Genomic DNA, 22917 nt, shown 5'->3' with positions numbered 1-22917 from the left:
TCAACCCACAGCACATTGACTGCAGTAGTTCAAGAAGGCAGCTCACCACCATCTTTTCAAGAGCATTGAGAGACAGGCAATAAAAATACCGGCCAGCCAGTGACGCCCATGTCCCATGAATGAATTATTCAAGAACCAAATGGGCATGTCTCGGAATGTACTCAATGTTTTCCCCAGGATTAGTTGTGTTTCCTAAATAAAACTTGATTTGTCCAGCCATCAGCTCTACTGAAGTTTGCAGGGAATGTTATGAGGCATATTTCCAGGACAGCTTGGGTACAAGTCCTTAGTGTAAGCAGAAAACCATCACAGCACTGAACTAGTGGAAGGGAGGAAAGAAAGACACTTCTATTGGCATTTGGTTGAGGTCAAATCAAGTTTATTTGGGTACCATACTAAATTCCTCCCTCCACTTAAGCCTTCTCTAGCTCCAGACATTTTAAATAAAATAAAACAAAGAACTGTACAATCTGAAACAAACAACAGCAGAAATTGCTGGAGAAACCTATCAGGTCTGGCAGCACCTGTGAAGAGAAAACAGAGTTAACATTTCAAGTCCAGTGACCCTTCTTCAGAATTGATTGTAGATAGGAAATTGTAGTATTTAGGTTGTCTATTATCTTGCCTCACACCACAGGTCCTGCCATGAAAAAAGCCAATCCATTTTCACCTACTCATTTGTACCTATTATCATTTAAGTTAAAAATCACACACCAGATTATAGTCTAACAGGTTTATTTGGAGGCACTAGCTTTTGATGCGCTGTCTTTTCATCGGGTGGTTGATGAACCACCTGATGAAGGAGCAGCCTTTGAAAGATAGTGCCTCCAAATAAATCTGTTGGACTATAACCGAGTGTGGCGTGGTTTTTAACTTTGTCCACCTCAGTCCAACACTGGCTGCTCCAAATCATTATTATCACCTAAGCAGCTTCTCTTCTCTCTTGCTTAACACCAACAATCCCTTTGCCTGACATCTTTCTTTTCCCAGGCGAAAGTGAGGACTGCAGATGCTGGAGATTAGAGTCAAGATTAGAGTGGCGCTGGAAAAACACAGCAGGTCAGGCAGCATTCAAGGAGCAGGAAAATCCTAATGAAGGGCTCCTGCCCAAAACGTCGATTTTCCTGCTCCTTGGATGCTGTGCTTTTCCAGCGCCACTCTAATCTTGACTCCTTTCCTTTCCCCCCTCCCCTCTCTCTCTCGTTCCCCCCACACCTCTCTCTGGGCTCCCTCTCCTTCTATCTGTTCACTCCTTTTCTGTTTCCAACCCTATCAGCAACACAAATACAAAGGTTCCCGTGCTGTGATCAGTTCTGAAGAGGAGACACTGGACTAAATGTTAACTCATGTTTTCTCTTTACTGATTTTGGGTCTCTCCAGCAATTCTTGTTTCTCGACATCGAGACATGTGCATAAAAATCAAATGATGCTGCAGAATACAGAAAAAACTATCAAGGGAGATAAAGATCAGAAAAAATTAAACAAGTAAGAGTTCTAATTTGTAATTAATTAGTTATTATTACAAATCTTCATTGTATGGCATCATGGCAATTTGAGACCAAAACATTAACCCGCCATTTTCCTTTCAGTGATTGACAGATCAGCATGGTTTATTTTGATTTCAAACATTCAGTTAGGGAAAGATTTGGCCTAAATTAGTCTAAGATTTATTCATTTATTTTTCTTTTATGAAAGGTCCAACTCACCTATGAAAAAGGTATGAATTCTACTTAGTACATACACAGATCTGCACTTTACCTGAAACTGAGGTGAAGGCCATGGTTTGGTGTTGTTTTGACAGGCTGGTTAGTCGTTCCAATTACATATGGGCTATATTGTAAGAAAAATAAAAGAAAATACACTGTTTAAACTACCATGTTAAATGGTTATCAATTTCAGGATCATCATTAACTTCTGAAATGCATGTTCTGTAGTTGCAAATAGCATGGAGTTTTTGAATAACTATTTAACACTTGGAACAACTCCGGCTAGAAAGACTGGTGATGCTCAGAAAAATCAGTGTAAGAGATGTAGTGCACAAACAGTCGACAACATCCACATTTAATAACCATTTCATAGTTTGAAGCACTGCAGCTTTTTTTAAGCACCCCATGATCAAATTATGGTGGTCTGTGCACATTGTTTAAATGTTCCACTTTTTTGGTGTGAAAGAAGCTGTATGTTCTGTGTCCTGTTACTCTAGCAATAACACTGCAAATTACTTTAGTCCAACACTGAATTGCCTTGTTACTCTGGAGCTTTTGACTTTTATGATTTCTCAACAAACGCTAGGTTTTATTACAAGCTTTTAACAATTTGATGTATATTTAACTGTAAAGGAGTTGTAGCATGCATTAGTAGATTGAAAAAAACACACCATTTATGATATTTGCATGTAAGAGCACCATTGACAAGTTCACTCAAGGAACCAGGCTCACTGAGGTCATCAAGGATTATCACCAATGGGACATTCCCAGTGCTGGTTTCTCTGTCAATTTGATTGGCAAGATTGGAAAGGTACAGCTGCAAATCCTACAGAAATAAAACAAATATGTTTTTAAAAAAAATGATTGGATTGGATTTTTCATCATAAAAGTATTAATAAATGAGGCTCCAAAGTGGTTTCACTTAATTTATAAAATTACATCATGTTCATCCAGACTTATTTGTTTCTCCTTACAAACTCTCTTTAAATCAATGACATTGAAGTTTTTGAGAGTCTTGAAATATGGCTCCAAATATTCAAGACCAGCAAAATTTAAGTTCACTTCAAATTTTTTGTTGCCAATTATAACTGAGTTGATACTTCTCTATGATATTGGTCAGCCATTTTGAAGAAAAGTTAAATAATAGTCAGAGAGTGCAATTTCAACTCACTGCTTTCTGCTCTATTCTGCATAGATTATATAGCGCAAACTGGCCATTCAGCCCACCACTCAGACTTGCAGTTTTGTTTCACATGAGCCTCTTTCTCTTTCTTTAGATTAGATTACTTTACAGTGTGGAAACAGGCCCTTCGGCCCAACAAGTCCACACCGCCCCGCCGAAGCGCAACCCACCCATACCCCTACCTTTACCCCTTACCTAACACTATGGGGAATTTAGCATGGCCAATTCACCTGACCTGCACATCTTTTGGACTGTGGGAGGAAACCGGAGCACCCGGAGGAAACCCATGCAGACACGGGGAGAATGTGCAAACTCCACACAGAGAGTCACCCGAGGCGGGAATTGAACCCGGGTCTCAGGCGCTGTGAGGCAGCAGTGCTAACCACTGTGCCACCGTGCCGCCCATGTCCAACCCTATCAGCATTGGCCTTCATCCTTTGGTATTATGTACTGTATGTTTGGTCTCAATTATCCCACTTGATAACGATGTTCAAATTCTACCATGTGAAGAAGATGTTTCTCCAAAATTCTCTTTTGGATTGTTTTGGTGACTAAGTTAGATCTCATGCTCCAGATTTTGGTCTCCTCATTAACACTTTCTTGACAACTAACATACTCATGTGGGTTGTGCCTCCAGCACAGTCTTTATTACATGATGAGGCGATGCTCATATTCTCACTTGTAATATTAGAAACTGGTCTTGGATAAATGCACCACTGCTGGCACGTTGAAGAAAAGAACATTTATTACTGCTAACTAATATATACAAATATTATATATACAAGTAGTGTGCCTGAACTCAGAATAAACTACTCAGTTCCAAAGAAAAGCATGCTTTCAATTACATCCTACCTCAAGTGATCCCAAAGATGATTGCATCTGAGACTTTTATACCCTTAGGTCACATGCTATAATAGTCATAATATCATGAAAGGGATACTAATCATGAGACATAATACAACACCTAGACAACCCATTCAAAATTTGAAGCTTATATTTTAAGTCTTCTAGAGAAAAGAAGCCCAGGCTACTTTCTACTCTAATCAAAGTTGGTAAGTTTGAGTGCAGTTTAGTTATTCTATCTCCAAACAGCAGTATGAAGTAAGCAAGCACTTTTACAATTTTGGCTGTCTTCCAATCCCTTAACTTTCACTACACACTGGAAAAAACAGGTTCCATAGACAGCTCCATGACTCCAATACACTGAGTAACAGGATTTGGACAGAATCCATCGCGTGAATTGAGTACCATGACATAATACCCACAATTATCTTTTTCACAGTATTATGCACCACTGACTATTCTCTGATGACATTCTGACTCCACTGTCAGACCACAATTCTCAAGCTAAACTGATTTATTTACAAGTCAATTACACAAAAGCAGAGTATGAGGCAAGTAGAGAACTTTTCAATTTGCATTCTTTTCAACTTACCTGACCCATGATGAATAGTGCTCTTTAAGTGTGAATGACAAGGGTTCTACGCTTATATGGCCTTAATTTTAAATTATATTTGCCATGTTCTTGAAATTCCATTCCTACCTGGGATGGTGACTTGTTTTTCCTTCTGTTGCTCCCCCACTTTGGAATGAATGTTGGAGAAGAAGGTAAGGCTGGTATCCTTGTAAATGAGTGGTTGACCCAAGGAAAGCTGGGATTGTGTCCCAGCCACTGTCACATGCTGTGGAATCCTATGTTCAACCAGTTGGCTGAATCTTCCAAGGGGACATATCAATTTTATTGAACAAAACCTGACCCTGGAATTGGGGTCAGGGTACAATCAGACAGTGAACATGAAATCCTGCTCTGTCTTTTTGGCAGAACAAGATTTGAGCTTCTGGAATTCTTCCTGCTTTCCAGCTACACACTTGTGTGTACTTGGCTTCCACAGACAATGACAAAAGACCCTTTTAAAAATACAGCTGACTTCAGTCAGTTTTTAAATCACACTATCTTGTTTAATGACGCCGCCATCAAGAAACCAAATAGAAAACAGAAATCTCTCTGTTTGAGGCATAATGGAGCTTTGTTTCACCACAGACTTAAACATGCAGCAATTCAGAGCACATGAAAGAAAATAATTCAGCATGCCTACGGATTTAAAACTTCAAGTCACTCCATTTCTTGCAATGTCTGGGAGACAAAGAAACAATACAAAGGAGTTTCATCAGCTTGCAATACCTTCTTATAATTACCTTGCATGAATGTGTGTCCATATTAAATGTTACAATGATTTCATCTGTGACCTCTCGTCCTGATCTCTGAACCAAGTACTCGGCCAAGCGAATGGATAGGTAGGACTTCCCAGTCCCACTGGGCCCTGACAAAATAAGCCTTCGATGTTTCAGGAGAAGGCTGATGTAATGCTGCATCATCGGTTTTGGAATTAGGGTTTCAAAAACCAAACTGTCCACACTTTTCTCTTTCAATCCTGAAAGAAAACCAGTTGGATTAATTCTCCAAAAAACATCCTTTTTTTTCAAATATTGTTCAAAGCACAAAGAAAGCTTAAACAGAAGTAAAATTCTAAAACATTCTCTACGTACTAGCAACTCATTATATTGTGCATTCATTAATAGATCTGTGAGTTTTAATGTCATAAGCTTCCTATATAAAGTACCAGCTAAGTTTGTCTCCACAATTGCCTCTTACAGATTTTTTTTTGTGTTGCAGGACTGATGCAATCTGGTTCCAAAATTTGCAATATTAGGCTTAAATTTAAAAAAAAATTCTGTGACATCACAAAAGAGATTTTCCTTGATTATGCAGTAACAGTGCAATTGGAAGGGCACATTGACAATAAAATTTCAACAAGTTGAATTGCAGGGGGCCTGCCCACAAATTCATGTTAAGCTGAGCTTTGGGAAAGCCAAGGAAGCCCATTTGCAATTGGTTTCAGCTTACAAATGCACCTCGTGTCAAAAACAAAATGAACATACAATGGCACAGCAAGCATGCGATTGGGGTCCTTATTTTACTATTTATTCAGATCTTAAAATGGCCTGAACTTTTACAGTAAAAAGCATCAACATTGTTCGAAGTTAGCTCTGGAAAAAAAAACAGTAAGTTCTTCCTGTTAATGGAGTGGTCTTCAGATGATTGTGATACAGTCCGTAACATCGTCAATGCAGTCAAACGTATTTTCAGCGTTTTGTTACTGGAGTGCAAAATCCAGGGGCAACTGGGCAGCCTTTGTTGTTGCAGCTCGACAAACAGGAGGGGAAACAGGCAAGTACAGTATTCAGACTCTAGGTCATCAACCTCCTCAAACTGACCAGTGGGGTGCGGGGGGTGGGGGGTGAGGAGGTATTGCAGGGAGACAGAGACAGGGATTGGACATTAAACATGGCTTTTCTATTATTTTGCTCTGTTGCCTGGTCTAACTCTGCTCCAACTTGCCGAAGCTCAGCCGACCAATCTGGAGTTACCAGTCTGAAATTTTGATTGATTAAGGGTCATTCTGTCAGTGGAAATTGCTGACAATTTGGACCCAACTTGGCTTGAATTTAGATGATGTCTCATATTAAACTTGAAATGTTAGCTTTGTATTTTTTTTCTCTCTCTCCACAGGAGCTATCAGAGCTGCTGAGTTTCTACAACACTTTGCTTTCTATTTGGGTTTATCTAATTTTGACTCATCATGTTTACACTGTACCGTGCATCATGGGCATGGGGAATAAGCCTCCTGTTATTTTCAAAGGTCTTCTTATTTAACACAGCATTTCTAATCCCGATTATGCTATGTGCTGGAAGGGATTGCGAGAAGCATGAGGAGGGAAGCTGGATATCCAGGGCACATTAGAAAAGATCAGAGGCTGCATCTTAAAAAGGAGGAGCCCAGGGGGTACAGAAAGCTGGCTGGGATTAATGAAGCAGGGAAGCAGCAGTGGGGAGCCTGGGTGTAGGGTAGGGGGGATGGTAACAGCTAGAACAGCAGAGAATCAGAGTAAATGGAGCCAGGGATAGAGGCTGTACAGAGCCATGGGGTGCTGAGTGGCATCAATGCATTGGAGATAGATGCCAGCAAACTTTCGAAGGTGTTACAAAAATGCAGATGATATTTAAATAGTTTATAACAGGTTTAAAAGTGTTACAGATGTGTTTGAAATATTTGAAATCATAATTATTTGGATACTGGGTAGATACTCAAGTGCAGAACCAGCCATATATTTTCTGTCTCATTGATTCATTGAGAATCAATGTTGTGTGGTTATGCCATGTCTAAATAATGATGATCTTGGACCAGTTTCATTTGGGTTGATATTATTGAGTCAGTCTCAAAACAAATAGAGACTCATTGATACAGCTAGACCATTATAACTCTCACAGTATAACATACATTCTCTATGACTCTCAAAAATCAAAACAGTGACCAACAATCTTGAACTGATCATCAATGAAAAGCAAGCACATTTTATAACAAAAAAAGGGTAAAATTTGAGTGAAGTGTTTGGAAATTGTGTGTTATTTCTTTTATTCACTGACCTTTCAAAGTTACAGAGAATGTAGAATCTTTTCCCATATATCTATAGGGCAGCATGTCTGGTGCATCTGTTCCAAATACACGTTTTACGTGATCAATGCTGTAGCAGTAAATAGCGTCTGTGTTCAATCCAAGACTAGAAACTGGATCCACCTTTGTAATGTAGTCCTATGAGAAAAGTACAGCCTCGTAAGATGGGGGCACATTTTACTGAATATTTTGTTTAACTTATGCAAAATTTCCTGGGTGTCTATTTTGTGCATACAGTAAATGTATTTACAATTAAAATCATTATTGAACCTTAAATTTGAATTGAATCTTCAAATACAAAGTATGCACTTGGTTCGATATTTCATTTGAAGCAGTTCAGACATTTCTGTAAAGTGAGATTGAGCTAATTTAAAGGAAGTGCAGAAATAGAGATTCTTCTCTGTATAATGTACACAAACTTTCAAGAAAACATGATAAGGCTATTAAGTAAACATATCTGATCCTTTGCTTTATTAGAGGAGTCGGTTATTAAAACACTCATGACTACTCACAGACTGATGCAATGCATGCAGCAAGTATAGGACAATATTCAAGTCTGAGCTGACAAGCTGCAAATAACAACTATGCATGACAGTCATGACCATCTCCAACAAGAGAGAATTTAACCATATATCCTTGACATGCAGTGACATTACTATTGCAGAATCCCCTGTAGCAATATCAGGGAGGTTACCATTGACCATAAGTGAACTGAGTCAAGATTAGAGTTGTACTGGAAAAGCACAGCAGGTCAGGCAGCATCCGAGGAGCACTTCATCAGGAAGTAGCCTGGAACCAGCTATCTAAACTGCATCTTCAAAAGGTCAGAATGCTGTAGTAACACACCTCTTGATTCTCTAAAGTTTATCTATCATCTAAAGATACAGGTCAGGAGTGTAACAGAATACTCTCCTCTTGCTTGGGTTCAACAAGCTTGACATCATCCTGGACAATGGAGCTCACTGAAATAACACTTTATCCACACTTTAAACATCGACTCTGTCGAACACTGGCACAGAGTAGCAGCAGTCTGCACCATATACAAAATGCAATGCAGCAGCTGCCCACTTCCAAACCTGTGATCTCTATCAGTAAGATATGATCAGCAAACGCACGTGAGTATCACCACTAGCAAGTTCCCCTCCAAGCCAGTGATCACACTGACTTGGAACTATAGCAGCCTTCCTTTAGTGTTCCAGGGTCAAAATGCCCTTCCTAGCAGCATTCTGGGTGTACCTATATCACAGACTGCAGTGGTTCAAGAAGGTAGCTCCCACCACCTCCTCCAGGGCAACTGGGAAAAGTCAACCTGTGCTTACCTAAACAGTGAGGCATTTTTAAAAAGTGTCACATGCAAGGCCAGCATTTATTGCCCATCCATAATTACCCCCAAGAAGTTGGTGATAAGCCATCTTCCTGAGCTGTCACAGTCCATGATGTGTGTAAGGGAGAGCGCAGACATGGTTGAAGGTGGAAACTAAAAAAACTGGAAGAAGCTTGAAAAAATAAATCTTATTTAAAATATGCAGTTGACAGTACTCGGCAAAAATAGCACCACTGTTTAAGGACACATTCAGTTGTTCATAAAATAATCACTGACAGTAATAACCCAGTCATACTTGATTGAACTGGTGTACCTTTTTTTGAAAACAAAGGAAGGGTATGTCGGGTAGTGTGATCTTACAGTCGGATAAAAGGTCAGCACAACATAGAGGGCTGAAAGGCCTTACTGTGCTGTACTGTTCAATGTTCTTACAGTGACAGGGAATGTGAATATTAAAATACTCACTGATTTTAGTGGGTGCTGATTCTGGGAGGGTCCACAGTTTAGACTGTGTCAGAACCCCGAGTGACAAAGTGTGGATTTAGTACCTGGGCAACTGCCTTTTGAAATTACTTATGGAATTATAATCCAACACTACTTCAGTTACAGTGGATCCAGATCCCAACAGATCCTGAGTGACAGCTGCAACTTCTGGAATCTGCACCGGCCCAATATCCTGAGCTTGAATCAGATTCTAAAGGGATACAGACATTGAATGTTGGCAATTTGTCAATCCTTCAGCAAGTAGACCTCCACCCTCCAAAAAATTCACCCCTTCTTTACAAAATGGGCAACTGTATTCCATTACACACAAGTGGTGGGACTGTGCACTCCGTGCTGAAGAGCTGTAGTTTATTTTATGGTTTCTGGGATGTGAGGTAATTTGAGGTTATGAAATCAATCAGCATTCCCACTTCCAATTATTAGCCAGTACCAACAGCTGATTCCACAATTACAGATTGGACAGTGAGTACATGTCTATCTCCATAATTTTAAAACAGGAGGCAATAAGTTAAGTATAAAAGTGTTGGTTTGATACATTGGTTATGTGGATATTGCCTTTTTTTTTCAAACCTTCAATTTTTTTCCCTTCTTCTGTTAGCAACCACTACAACAACCCTGCCTGATAGTGGACTCTGGTGCAAAGGAGACAAGCTCCTCAAAGACAATTATGGAAAACTCACATGGAAATCAGAATTATATTCTTGCGTCCAGTAAAGCTTGGATACTGCCAGTGACTCAACAGGATAATGAGGGGTACAGTGTTGGCCAGATCTTCCAGCACACAGAATGCACAGACTTATGCAATTCAGAAGTGCATTGGCCTGTAGAGCAGAATATATTTATTGCCAACTTGCTCTTGAAGAGCTGAATTCCTTGCTGAGTTCTGGCAGCATACCAGCCAACTGCTGCCAGTTACCTTGCTCGACTGGTCACCACTCACATGAGGCTTGGTAATGCCTGTCAGCAGAATGTTTGATCATGAGTGAATGCCAAAGGCAGACCAACCTTGCTATCACTTAAAGATAGGAGGAAGTGAGGACTGCAGATGCTGGAGATCAGAGCCGAAAATGTGTTGCTGGAAAAGCGCAGCAGGGCTCCTGAAGAAGGGCACATGCCCAAAACGTCGATTCTCATGCTCCTTGAATGCTGCCTGACCTGCTGCGCTTTTCCAGCAACACATTTTCATCACTTAAAGATAGATCATCAAACTGAAACACTGACTCGATTTCAGTCTTCACAGATGCTGCCTGCACAGTTTTTCCAAGATTTGGTTTGTTTCCTAAACTCACTGACTGTCCAAACTGTACTGGCCCAAAAGTCTGCTTTCAACTTGCTACTTGTTCTACTTGCCTCTAATTTGTCATTTCTTACTCACAATACCTCACTATCAATTGCTCAACGACTCTCTCCTGTTTACTAATTCATTCTGGTTGCCTTACTCTCTTTCTGTGCTTCCCCCTCTCACTCCCCTCTCATTCATTACTGCTGTCTGGAGGCCTCACCTGCAGTGAGAAGGAACAAAATGGTCAAGTGAGACGGTGAGAATCAGTGAACTGGGAGCAACCTGGTGGTCTGTTTAAAAATGCAGACTGGACAGGTGCAGTTACAATACCATCTTGATAAAAACACACATGGACTGCAATGAAACTAAAATGGAGTAACACTTCAGACAAGTTCCCGAACTTATAAACTGTATGAAAACAAAATATGCGACTAGTGCATGCTTTGCCTGGGCATATGTGTGCTGAGGCTATCTAAGGTCAGCTATCTCAGCTAAGGGTGGACATAGGAGGCCACTGCTCATACTTCAAGCTAAGTCTTGAGTTTAGCAAATAAGTATCAGGGTCCAGCAGAGTGCAAAATTTAAACACACTCACCAAGAGACAGTCTTTAATAAACGCAAGTGTGGTAACTTAGTGCATGCAATTTGATTAATAGGATTTGGTTTATCGCACATAACACCAACTTTTAAAAAAAAACACTAAGTAACCTAGTTTTAAGTAACCAATTGTTATGTTACTAAATTACATAAAATTTATTCAAAGCTTACTTTCAAACCTGGCAATTAGGGCCTTTTTGCACTTTAAAAAGGTCAAGTTTAACACCTGCTGTGAAGGCCTGCAAAAGGCATGTGATTGGCAGAAATGTGCAATGGTGATGAACTAGATCTGGGGACGTAGCTTGTTTTGCGGGTGAGGTCAACATCCAGTATGATTCCTTTTAATCCAGGGCAAGAGATCATTAAATTCAATTCACACTGGCTATACTTGCATTGAAATTCCACAATCTTTTGGCCTGCTCTAGGGAACTGCAATGAAAAGAGAGCAGCAGAGAGGCCTATATGCCTGGTATTAATTTTGAATAAGGTATTTATTTGGAACAAGTGAATTATACTAGCATTTCACAAAACAAGCCTATTTTATAGTTAGAATGGAGCCATTATTTGGTGCTGCTGGAGACCACCAAATAAACTTAATGACTAGTTTATTGCTTAACTGTCCAGTTTTATTACGTAGTTTAAGAATCCTTTACATGCTGTGGCAAATCTTACAAAAATATTTGGAGCATGGAAAGTAAAACTTTGCTAAATGTAGGCATGAAACTTGGCAATGGAAATAGATCACATGGTTTACAACTTCGAACAAAGAGATTCACAATCAAATCACTGTCAACCAGTGTCTGAATTCTAACACAATTCAAAGCATAATAGTTCAAAATAACATTACAAAATGGGATCAAGGAAAGATATCGGTAAAACAAAACAATTAATGTTATAATGCCGCACTAGGGATTGTCTCACCTGATTAATGATTTGTTTCAAAGACTAGAGTCATAGAGTCATAAAGATGAACAGCATGGAAACAGACTCTTCAGTCGAACACATCCATGCCGACCAGACATCCCAACCCAATCTAGTCCCACCTGCCCGCACCCAGCCCATATCCCTCCAAACTCTTCCTATTCATATACCCATCCAGATGCCTTTTAAAGTTGTAATTGTACAAGTCTCCATGACTTCCTCTGGCAGCTCATTCCATACGTGTACCACCCTCTGTGTGAAAAAGTTGCCCTTTAGGTCTCTTTTATATCTTTCCCCTCTCACCCTAAACCTATGCCTTCTAGACGAGAAAGGAAGATTGGTGGCAGCACTTACACCTCAACCGAAAGCTGTCAGTGGTTGTTAATCCAGAACACAATATATTATTGCTTTATTTTTGTCACACAACTGAAATTTACCAAACACATTTGCTCAAATAACTCTTCTTTTGACTGTGTTATGCACCACAAAACCCACCCAGCAATATAACACCCCCTCTCTATTCAACTCTAATTGATTCATTTATAGAACAAATGAGTGCATTTAGAACATAGAACAATACAGCACAGAACAGGCCCTTCGGCCCACGATGTTGTGCCGAACATTTGTCCTAGCTTAAGCACCTACCCATGTACCTATCCAATTGCCGCTTAAATTGCTGCAGAAAGGCAGTTCGAGGGGGATCTGCCTTTGGAGGTAGTATGGGCTGAAGTCAGAAATAGGAAAGGTGCAGTCACCTTGTTGGGTGTTTACTCTAGGCCCCCCAATAGCAGCAGAGATGTAGAGAAACAGATTGGAAAACAGATTTTGGAAAGGTGCAGAAGCCACAGGGTAGTAGTCATGGGCGATTTCAACTTTCCAAATATTGATTGGAAGCTCTTTAGATCAAGTAGATTGGCTGGGACAGTGTTTGTGCAGTGTGTCCAGGAAGCTTTTCTAACTCAGTAAGTAGATTGTCTGACCAGAGGGGAGGCCATATTGGATTTGGTACTTGGTAACGAACCGTGACAAGTGATGGGCTTGTTAGTGGGTGAGCATTTTGGTGATGGTGACCACAATTCTGTAACTTTCACCTTGGGTTATGGAGACAGATAGGTGTGTGCAACAGTGTAGGTTTTACAATTGGGGGAAGGGTAAATACGATGCTGCAAGACAAGATCTGAGGAGCATAAATTGGGAGCATAGCCAGAAGGGACCTGAAGAAAGGGATTAGGAGAGCTAAGAGAGGGCATGAAAAATCTTTGGCGGGTAGGATCAAGGATAACCTCAAGGCCTTTTATGCGTATGTGAGAAACATGAGAATGACGAGAACGAGGGTAGGTCCGATCAAGGACAGTAGTGGGAGATTGTGTATTGTGTCGGAAGAGATAGGAGAGGTCTTGAATGAGTACTTTTCTTCAGTATTTACATTTCTTCTTTTCACAACCGAAATATCATCCTTGATCAATATTGTTAGACCCACTTCTATCATTTATGAATGAATGCAACAACAACACAATCTTAAGCAGGAATAGCTCTAACATACTAATTACACCATAAACATAACAATACATAATTACATCCGAAGGCAGCAGAAATAATTATTTTATTTATTCATAGAATTTTTTGGCTGGGGAACATTTGTGACCACCTCTAATTACCCTTAAACTGACTCATTTACTAGGCCATAACAGGTAAAGATGGGAGATTTTGTTCTCTGAAGGACATTAATGAGTCTTTTCCTTTTCATACAACAATTGATAGCGGTTATTTGTTGCTATTACAGATTTTTTTTTATTGAATTCAAATTTCACCATCTTTTATGACTAGATTTGAACTCGAATCCCCAGAACATTAGCCTGGGATTTTGGATTACACATCAGGAGACATTAATGCAACATCAGTTCTGTTTATAAAAGAAAAATAAATCTTATTTTGACTTTATGCACTCAAGGGAAAAAATCTGTAAAAAGAATGTCAGTTAGTTATCTCAGAAAACTAGATGTTGTGAAAGGTTGTCCTCACAAACACCGTGGTAAGGGACAACTGGAGTAAACAGACTCTACAAAGGTGCAGAGGGACTTGGGGATCATGTGCATAATTCTCTAAAAGTGGGCAAGCAAGTTGGGTTTACGAATAGCGGCATAGAGTATAAAAGCAAGGGAGTGATGTTGCACCTCTACAAATCAATGGCCAGATTACATTTAGAGTATTGTGTTCAGTTCTGGGCACTGAATTTAAGGAAAGATGTTGCAGTCCTGGAGAGAGTTCAAAAGAGATTTACTAGAATGATACCAGCAATGAAGGATTTTAAATACAAGGAAAGATTATTGACAGGGTAAAGAGGATATTCTGTTTCCATTTGTTGGTATGTCAGTAACCAGAGGTCACAATTTCAAGACTGTCAGTAAGAGAGAATGAGAGGAGGAGAAACTTCCTTACTCAGAGCTGTTAGGAAATGGAATGTACCACCCGAGAGAATGGAGGAGGTGATTTCAAAAGAGAGCTGGATGTATGTTTGAAAGTGATGAGGTTAAAGGGCTATACAGATAGAGTTGGAGCATGGGACAAGCTAGGTAGCTCTTGTGGGAGCTGGTACAGACTTGATAAGTCGAATGTTCTCCTCTACTGTAAAATTCTATGATCCTAAATTGTGTCACGTCACAATTGAAGGATGAAATTAGAGCCCAGATGCACACTTGGAGCAGTGGTCTCCTCCTCTAGAAAATATTTCAGTTCAGGCACGTTTCCTGCCAAATTTGAAAATGGCATATATCAAGTGTGAAATGCTTTGCAAAATACTACTGAGTCCAAACACCTACATTTTTTTTGGATTGAGGTCAGCTTTTCCAGATCTACTTTGATTATAACCAGACCCATTCTGTACCACCAGGTGCTGCCAATCTGGTTTCATAACCCTCTTGCCAAACTTCCCCCCTTCAAAGGCTTGCTCCCAATCCAGGTTGTCATTTGAGCTGACTGATATTCAGATGCCCTTGACTGACAAGCAGCATTGGGAAGCTTGATTGGAGTCTGCTGCTCACTAGCTTTACATACATGAATTCTTCCACTGCAAACAATTGTCAGAAGGATGCTAGGTAGAAAAGTCATCTCAGATAACAACAAAACAGACAAACCTTAAATACTTGACAGATAACTCCATCTAACATAGTCCAGTCAGTTGTTGCATTTACTTTGGTGGAACCAATGAAAAATTCTTGCTGCTTTTGGGTCTGTTGGGGAAGAAAAAGAAGTAGGATTGTGTCCCTGATTGGAGTAGTTTGAAACAACACACACAACGATATGGAGTAAATGCAGTTATTTTGTAATTAGAGCTTAAGGTGCCAGAGGATTGAAATAGGAAAGTCTTTTCCAGTGTCCGGACATTCATGAGATCTGCACATTAAACAAAACATATCAAGTGTGTGTACAACACTGGGGACGAAATAAAAAGATTTGATTGCAAAATAAGCTGTTCAATTAGCCAGTTCAACATCAACTCCCAGACAGATCAGACACAGGTTATTCCAACTTACTTAAAATGATAGAGAAATTGTTGGTTTTGCTGAAGAAATAACATATTTTTATGTTTAAAAAGCGCTATTTTTGCCTCAAATCAAAAACAGCACTGTGCAAAGTGCAAGTTCAGACAGGTTTTTTAAGAGACCAAGAAAATATTATCCTCAGTGTTACATGCTTCCTCTTTTCAGCAAGGGATTCAGAAGAAATGAAGTTTCGGTCACATCTGTACTCAATGCAAATGATGTGGGAGCGTTGTCATAACATTTCCTGTCATTTTGCGAGGGAATTCAAAAATTAATCTATCCTCAATTACTATTTAAGAACGCTAAGCATTAGAGGAGTTGCAAGTGTTAAAATTTCTTTTAAAGGATAGAACTGTCTTACAATGGTTATGCCAGAAGGGTTCAAATGTGGCAAGAGTTAATAGGCTTCAACTTCATCACCAATTAACACTGAATTAGGCTCTTAAGGAGGAATATCAATAAATTTCCTTGGCCTTATTTGGTATAACCACCAATTTTAAACCCATCCACTCTTTATCTCACATGCACACACAAATGCACATAAGTCTATGGGGTAAATTTGCATTTGCAGATACATTCTGTTTTGGTCAAAATCTGTAGACCCAGTGAGTCAGTGTAGCATTTTATAAATTCCTGGTTTGAAATAAAACCACTCTGACTTCACACAGATGGAGGCCTCACACCTAAAATATATTGTCTGACCTGAGATGTCATCTCTGGTATACACTGATAAAACCTTTAGTTATCATGGGGCAGTGACTTGAAAGAAATTCTGGGATTTGCATTTTCATCAATTGAAACCGGCATCTCCTTTCTAACTGAGTAAGGATTTAATGGGAGGGAGTCAGCCATTTAAGGTTTGTTAAATACATTTGCATCAGTTGTATGACCCTTTGATCTTTTACTTATAAATTCTGTGTCTGATGCCTCCTCCCCCTGTACCTCTGATGAAGGCTCAATGCTCCGAAAACTAATGTTCTCAAATAAACCTGTTAGACTATAACCTGGTGTAGTGTGATTTTTGACTTTGTTCAAACCAGTCCAACACTTGCGGTGCAGGCTCGAAGGGCTGAATGGCCTACTCCTGCACCTATTGTCTATTGTCTAACACCGGCACCTTCACATCATAATATACTCTCACCAGTTTGGATCAACAACAATCAAGTGATTATGAAAAGTTTACGATTGAATTTAGGATGAGAGAAGGAAAGAAGGAAAAGTGCTAATTGTCAATCAAATTGTGATGTTTGAGACCAAGGTTATCATAGTCTTATTTTATTGTAATTTCACGTGAGAACTGACAAGTGGGTAAATCATTCATGAGATGCCTATTTCTTTAAATCTAGTTAAATTGTATTACACTCTTTTGCCTTGCATTGCAATAAATTAAAACCGCAATGAACGTTTTTTTGCTATTAACCACGAAGAGGCCGTTTGATGCTTTTGCCCAATAAAATGCTTCATTTAATGTTGTTCATCCAGTGTGCAAATGATACAAGGGTCAATTTAAACAAAAAAATCAAAATATATGTTTAATAATGAAGAAGGTGAGAACTGCAGAAGTGTCAAGATTTTCCATGTACTGTACATTGATCATAAACTAGTTCAGACATACAAAAAAAAAGGAACCAGATCGGATAATAGAACAATATATTACAGTCTTATTAGATGACTGTCTAAAGGGGAGCATGTTATACTTCAGCTATGAAGGGCTTTAGTCAAATCAATGGAGAGAATTTGTTCAATTTTGGGCACTGCACCTCAGGAAATATATTTTGCACCAGTGCAAATTCACTAGAATTATTTCAGAAATTGAAAAGGATTAAGTTAGGAGGACAGGTTGTGTAAATTTGGCTGATACTGTCTCTCCACATAGTCCCTAATTAATCCTTTCTACCAGCATTCAGCTCCATTATCCCTGCCAGCGAACCCTAATTCCTGTTGTGACCACAGACTACGTGTGTCCCTATGCACCTGTGTGTGAATGCAGCCACTGAATCCAGAAGGGAGCTTTTTAAGAAGACAACCACATCCTTCCAAATAATGGGGTGAGCACGAAAATCAACAAACAGTTCAGTCTGCAATGCAAGCACTTTTAACAACAGTCAGGGGAAAACTGCTGATGGCATCACTACAGTTGAGTGAATTCTGCAAATTGCTGTATCTTTGAAGCTCATGGGCAATAATTCCTGTCAGGGGAGCTGTTTTACCAGCAATCTTGAATCTGTGGCCAAGCATAGTGGGTAAGTTATGAGCCTGCTGCTCAGCTCATGTACTGCCAGCTTGCCTGCAAAAGAACCATAGTCTGAAACAAAGAAACTATTTTGCTACTCAATTCCATCTGGTCTCCCAACTTACAGCAAAAATCATTTGAACTTTGGAGAATACAGAACAATGGACAATCAAGGTTCAAACATTTTAAAAAATGAAACATAGAACAAGGAGTTTGTTTTCGTCCACTCTACTTTTTTATTCAAAACTTTCTCGTCCTTCGTTCTTGTTTTAAGACGCTAACTCTTCATGGGATACCACTTCCTAGATGCTAAACATTGCATGCCTCTTCACTCATATTGGAATACTTCACAAGGAAGCTAAGATAGGTGGGTACATTCTCCCAGTCTTGACCCACTAGCAGCAAACATAGAAATATTGGCAGAGTAATTTCTGGATATAAAATCTTGATGTGGAAAACACAAAAGTCATAATAGAAGATCCTGACTGTGTCCACATCCAACAGGAATGTGTGCCCTGGGTGATAGCAAATGGGAGCATGAACATTAACTCGTTTTTATCTCCTTCACGAAGACTGCAGATGTCTACTCATTGCAAATAGCTACTTCAGCTGATGATCAAAGAAAATAACCAGAGATTGTCCTGACTACATGGTCTGGATTTTACAAAAAGTCAGGCTCTCTGCAGCCCAGTGTTCATTTTAAGCAGCGATCCCATCTTTGCTTAGCTGGCTCCTTTACTTTACTTTTTCAGGGGAAATCACGTTTTGATTACTATGAGGCAGGACTTCAATCTGTCTCTCCATTTCACTGAGCTGTGGGCCAATTGGAGGCTGGCAGCTCTGCACACTGCTAGCGCCAATCAGGTGCAGTGGTTATCACTGGTACTGCAAGTAGATCAAGGAGGTGGCATTCAGCGATGGGCATAGGTATGTCTGGGATCCAAGTGGAGCTATGCCAAAAGGCAAGGCTAAATTTGCTTGGCTACATAATAGTGGGAATCCTGTCCCACTGCCCATTAGATTGGAGCAGCACCAGGACGAGGCCCTTAACTGGGCATTCATTGTCCACTCAAGAGCCTCAGTTGGGCCACAGATGGGCAATCCACCCAACAGCTCCCTTAATGCCTACAAAACTATGGTATGGGCAGGATGAGTGAGTCAGTGGTGAGCCCACTGCCAATGACATGGTGCCCTAATTTAATCATACCCCACCTAATCTTCTGCTCATGAGTGCCCAGTAAAATCCAGCTCTATGATTCAACTATTCATGGCCTTGACTGGAGAAAGCAATCATGTTTACACATAATATCATAATTCCAAACTATGTCTACATTAACATGCATCTTACTTCATTGCAAATCTGCTCCTCGGTGAGATGAACCACAATTCGAACATTCCTTTCCTCTTTCAGGGATGAACTAGTCACCCCATCCATTGGTGATACATCTGAATTGGAAACAAGACAAAATACTGCAAAAGTGCATTTACCAAGTGGGAGCAAACCTTAGCATTCTTTTTATATTGCATTAATTACACATCCATAACAAATGTTGGTGGAAAAAAAAACTCCATTGTATTGAAGGAGAACAGCTCCCCAAGTAGGCACAAATACATTGCTTAATAGCATGACAGACTTACAGTTTACAATAGATTGCCCTGGAAACATCAGGGAGTTTCCGAACTAAAGGGTAATCGTGAAATGTAGATTTTAAGTCAAATGGTTGAGCACCTGAATCCTGTCAGGTTTCTATAATCAGTGTCTAATTTTTCCTTTTAAGCAAACTGATTAATCTTGAGTAAATCAAATAGGAGGCTGAACTGGAAGAGGCCAAGCAACAATGACACGAGGAGACGACAAAAAAACAACAACTGCTGGCTGTGGGGACAGCTGCTTCAGTTTTCGAAGCTGACTTCCTGTAGCATGCCAGAGGTGAAGACCTTACTTTTTATGAAGTCAGTTCTGGCAGTCTTAATAGTGTTGTAGCTGACGAGAAAGGTAGTGGATATCAGAGGCTTTTCTGTTTTGTGAATCAAAACTATTACCTTGATCAACGGAATCTGTCAGACTGAGACTGAATGAGTGAGCTAAGGTGAGTCCCAATGATCGCCGAGGAGAGGAGGTGGCAGATGATAATGTGACGGTCTGTGATGTCCCAGAGCCGGTATCTGCTTTGAGACGGTCATTCTCCAGTTTTAATGCCTCAATTTCCACCTGGGGAAAGGCAAGAACAACTTAATGAACACATTTGTCTCTTATTGTGCTGGGATCACAGGCCAAGTATTAAATCATAAAAAGAAAGTCTTTGAAGTCCTCACTTCCGATATTACTTTGACAAGAGTTTTGATATTTTCAATACTTGGAATTGAAAATTGCTCTCTGTAAAATTATTCAATAGAACTGATAAAGCCTCATACTTTAACAGATTTTACTTAGAGGCTTATAATGCAGATTGTTATAAATCTATCACCTCAAGACTGAAGACAGAAAATTTAAAAAAGTTATCAACTGTTTCACAAATGAGAACTATTGCAACTATTGAGAAAACCATTATGTACTTTCACATCTTTGCTGCTTGGATGATAATCTACAAAGCAGAAAGTCTAAGTACTGTCAAACTCAACTGCTTTACATTTCACTGAAAGCAATATAATTGAAATCAGTCAGTTTTACAATGGACAAGCAATCCGTAATATCAGGGTTCCACCGAAATTGTTAAAAAGGAAACCTATCCCCATAAAGTTACTGTGACCAAACTACGTAGTTGTAGTCACATAACTAAGAACATGAAGTCAATTACATTCCAATCAAACAGCATTGAATCTTCAAACTTTGGTTCACAAAATATAGATGAAAAAGTGGCACGCAAAGAAAATTCTCACTCAGTCACACTATCACAACTTTTAAAAATAAAATATCATTATGAGTCAGATTCAAGCAGATATCATTGTGCTCTGAGAAAAGTAGTCTGACATATTGTTCAAAATGTGAAGTACAAAGCCGCAGCAAAAATCTGTTTAATCAGATTATCATTATTCAACACACTTTGTTTTTAAAACATTTTTTCTCAGGATGTAGGCATTCTGAACAAAGGCAGCATTTATTGCTTATCACCAATTGCTGCGTAAATGGTGTTGATAGAACTAACAGTGATACCATCCTCAACTTTATTGATAATTGAAGAGAGGCCCAGGTAATTAAGTTGGATTGGATTTGTCCTACATTGTATGTACAGGACATACCTGGTGATTTTTCACATTGCCAAGTGTTGTAGATCCCCTGGCACACTGTGGCTCAGGGCACAGTTAGTTCTGGAGCAGATGTCTTCAGTACTATTTCTAAAGTGTTTCAGTGCCTAAAGCCTTTCCAGTATCAATGGACTTCAGTTATTTCTTGATAGCACATGGAGTGAACTGATTTGGCTGAAAATTACATGTGCGATGCTGGGGTCTTCAGGATTCAGAAGGGGATTGCGCTCTCCTCCCTTGATTGAAGGTAGATGCAAATGTTTCAGCCTTGTCTTATGCAGTGAGGTGCTCATCACCTCAATGGAGATCAGCTTACCATTTCACAACTAGATGTGGCAGTATTGCAAAGATTTGTCTGATCCATTGTTCGTGGGAGTACTGAGCTCTATCACATGCTCATTCTACTATTTGACATGCAGGTAATTTCACCTTCTCAAGGCTGATGCCAGATTTTTAGGAATGCTTGCTGCCCCTGGCACACCCTCCTTTCAGCCTTCATTGAACCAGAGTTAATCCTCTGGCATGAAGGCAACGCTAGAGGGAGAGATGTGTCAGATCATGAGCCCTAGGAAGTAGAGAACAAGAGTGGACTTGATATATGTCCATATATCCTTGAAGGTAGGACAAGTACATGAAGTGGTTCAGAAGGGATACAGGCTACTTGTCTTTGTTAGTCTAATCATTAAATACAAGAGAAACGATGAGATGTATAGAATGGTAGTCGGGTCACAGCTAGAATACTTTGTACAGTTCTGGTCATCACACTATAGGAAGGATGTGTTTCCACTAGAAAGGGTGTGGAAAAGATTCACCAGGATGTTGCCTGGGTTGGAGCAATGAAGAGAGACTACATGATAGGCTGGGCTTGTTTTCCTTAAGAGAAGAGAGGGGTAGGTGGGAGTCTGACTGACCTGTACAAAGTGCTGAGGTGTACAGTCAGGGTAGATATGGAGAAACTCTTCCTTTTAATAAATGGGTCAATTTGGCACAGTTAAGGTGATCCTTAGCAGGTACAAGAACTGAACCTGCATTGTTGGCACACCCTCAAACCACCTAACTGAGCTAACCAATCCCCTATAGGGAGTATGGCTACATTATGCTGGTACTGTCTGAGAGAAGATGTTAGTAAGAATGTTAATAGTGTTAAAGCAAGAAACATAATGGCTTGTGTTATCAATTTAACTATACTTTACAATGTGATCATGTCACGCCTGTTATATTGTTATATAACTTACGAAATACACACCGGAGGTGCCACATTAATTGTTGCACTGCAGTCAGGTGCCAAGCAAATCATCCCACCAGGCACATGGAGATTTGCAAGAAATATTCTCCAACAATCAATTTTGAAAGTCTGATTCATCAAAACTCACATTTAAACGAGACAACATGGCATGGACAGTGTTATAATAATACAAGAATAACTGGATGTAAATTTCTGACAACAGATTTCTGCACAGCAATTTTTGCTTTCATCTGGACTGTCAAGTACTGAATGAAGGAGGGATGTTTCTTCATGGGAGGGAAAAGAAAACCAATGGGTGGTCTGATCTTGGCTCCTCTTGCATTACTCTCAGGAATCAGTTGGAAGAGATTGCATGCAGCAGCCCACTGTTCTCTCAGCTGAGAAGCTGTGTATGGTAATTGGAAGTTTCAAAATAGCTTTTAAATGTGGGATGAACATGGTTGCCATTTCAGACTTTTCTCTCTGTAGAAACCTTTGGGATATACTAAAGGTAGGAAACCTGGTTGGGAGACTGGTTATGTTGTGGCATATATTGAGTGTAATTTTAATGACATGGATAATGTAAGGAAAGATGAGATGACATTATGAACAATGCTTTAAAAAGATTGTATTTCCTCAC

The 22917-nt window shown here is 39.7% G+C and overlaps 1 protein-coding gene across 4 annotated transcripts in view; it reads right to left on the bottom strand.

The window, feature by feature from the left end:
• Positions 1-22917, bottom strand: part of nav1b (neuron navigator 1b) — a 638783-nt gene that overhangs the window by 14183 nt on the left and 601683 nt on the right. For all 4 annotated transcript variants that reach the window (XM_043716841.1, XM_043716842.1, XM_043716844.1 and 1 more), the window contains 7 exons: positions 19850-20018; positions 19155-19252; positions 15166-15261; positions 7376-7541; positions 5086-5321; positions 2378-2532; positions 1759-1830 (listed from right to left, as the gene is read on the bottom strand). In XM_043716841.1, the coding sequence (XP_043572776.1) occupies positions 1759-1830; positions 2378-2532; positions 5086-5321; positions 7376-7541; positions 15166-15261; positions 19155-19252; positions 19850-20018 (992 nt within the window). The remainder of the gene's footprint in view (positions 1-1758; positions 1831-2377; positions 2533-5085; positions 5322-7375; positions 7542-15165; positions 15262-19154; positions 19253-19849; positions 20019-22917) is intronic.

The sequence above is a fragment of the Chiloscyllium plagiosum genome, chromosome 26 (genome assembly GCF_004010195.1).
Source record: "Chiloscyllium plagiosum isolate BGI_BamShark_2017 chromosome 26, ASM401019v2, whole genome shotgun sequence".
Taxonomy (NCBI): domain Eukaryota; kingdom Metazoa; phylum Chordata; class Chondrichthyes; order Orectolobiformes; family Hemiscylliidae; genus Chiloscyllium; species Chiloscyllium plagiosum.
This window is presented reverse-complemented; position numbering and strand designations above follow the sequence as displayed.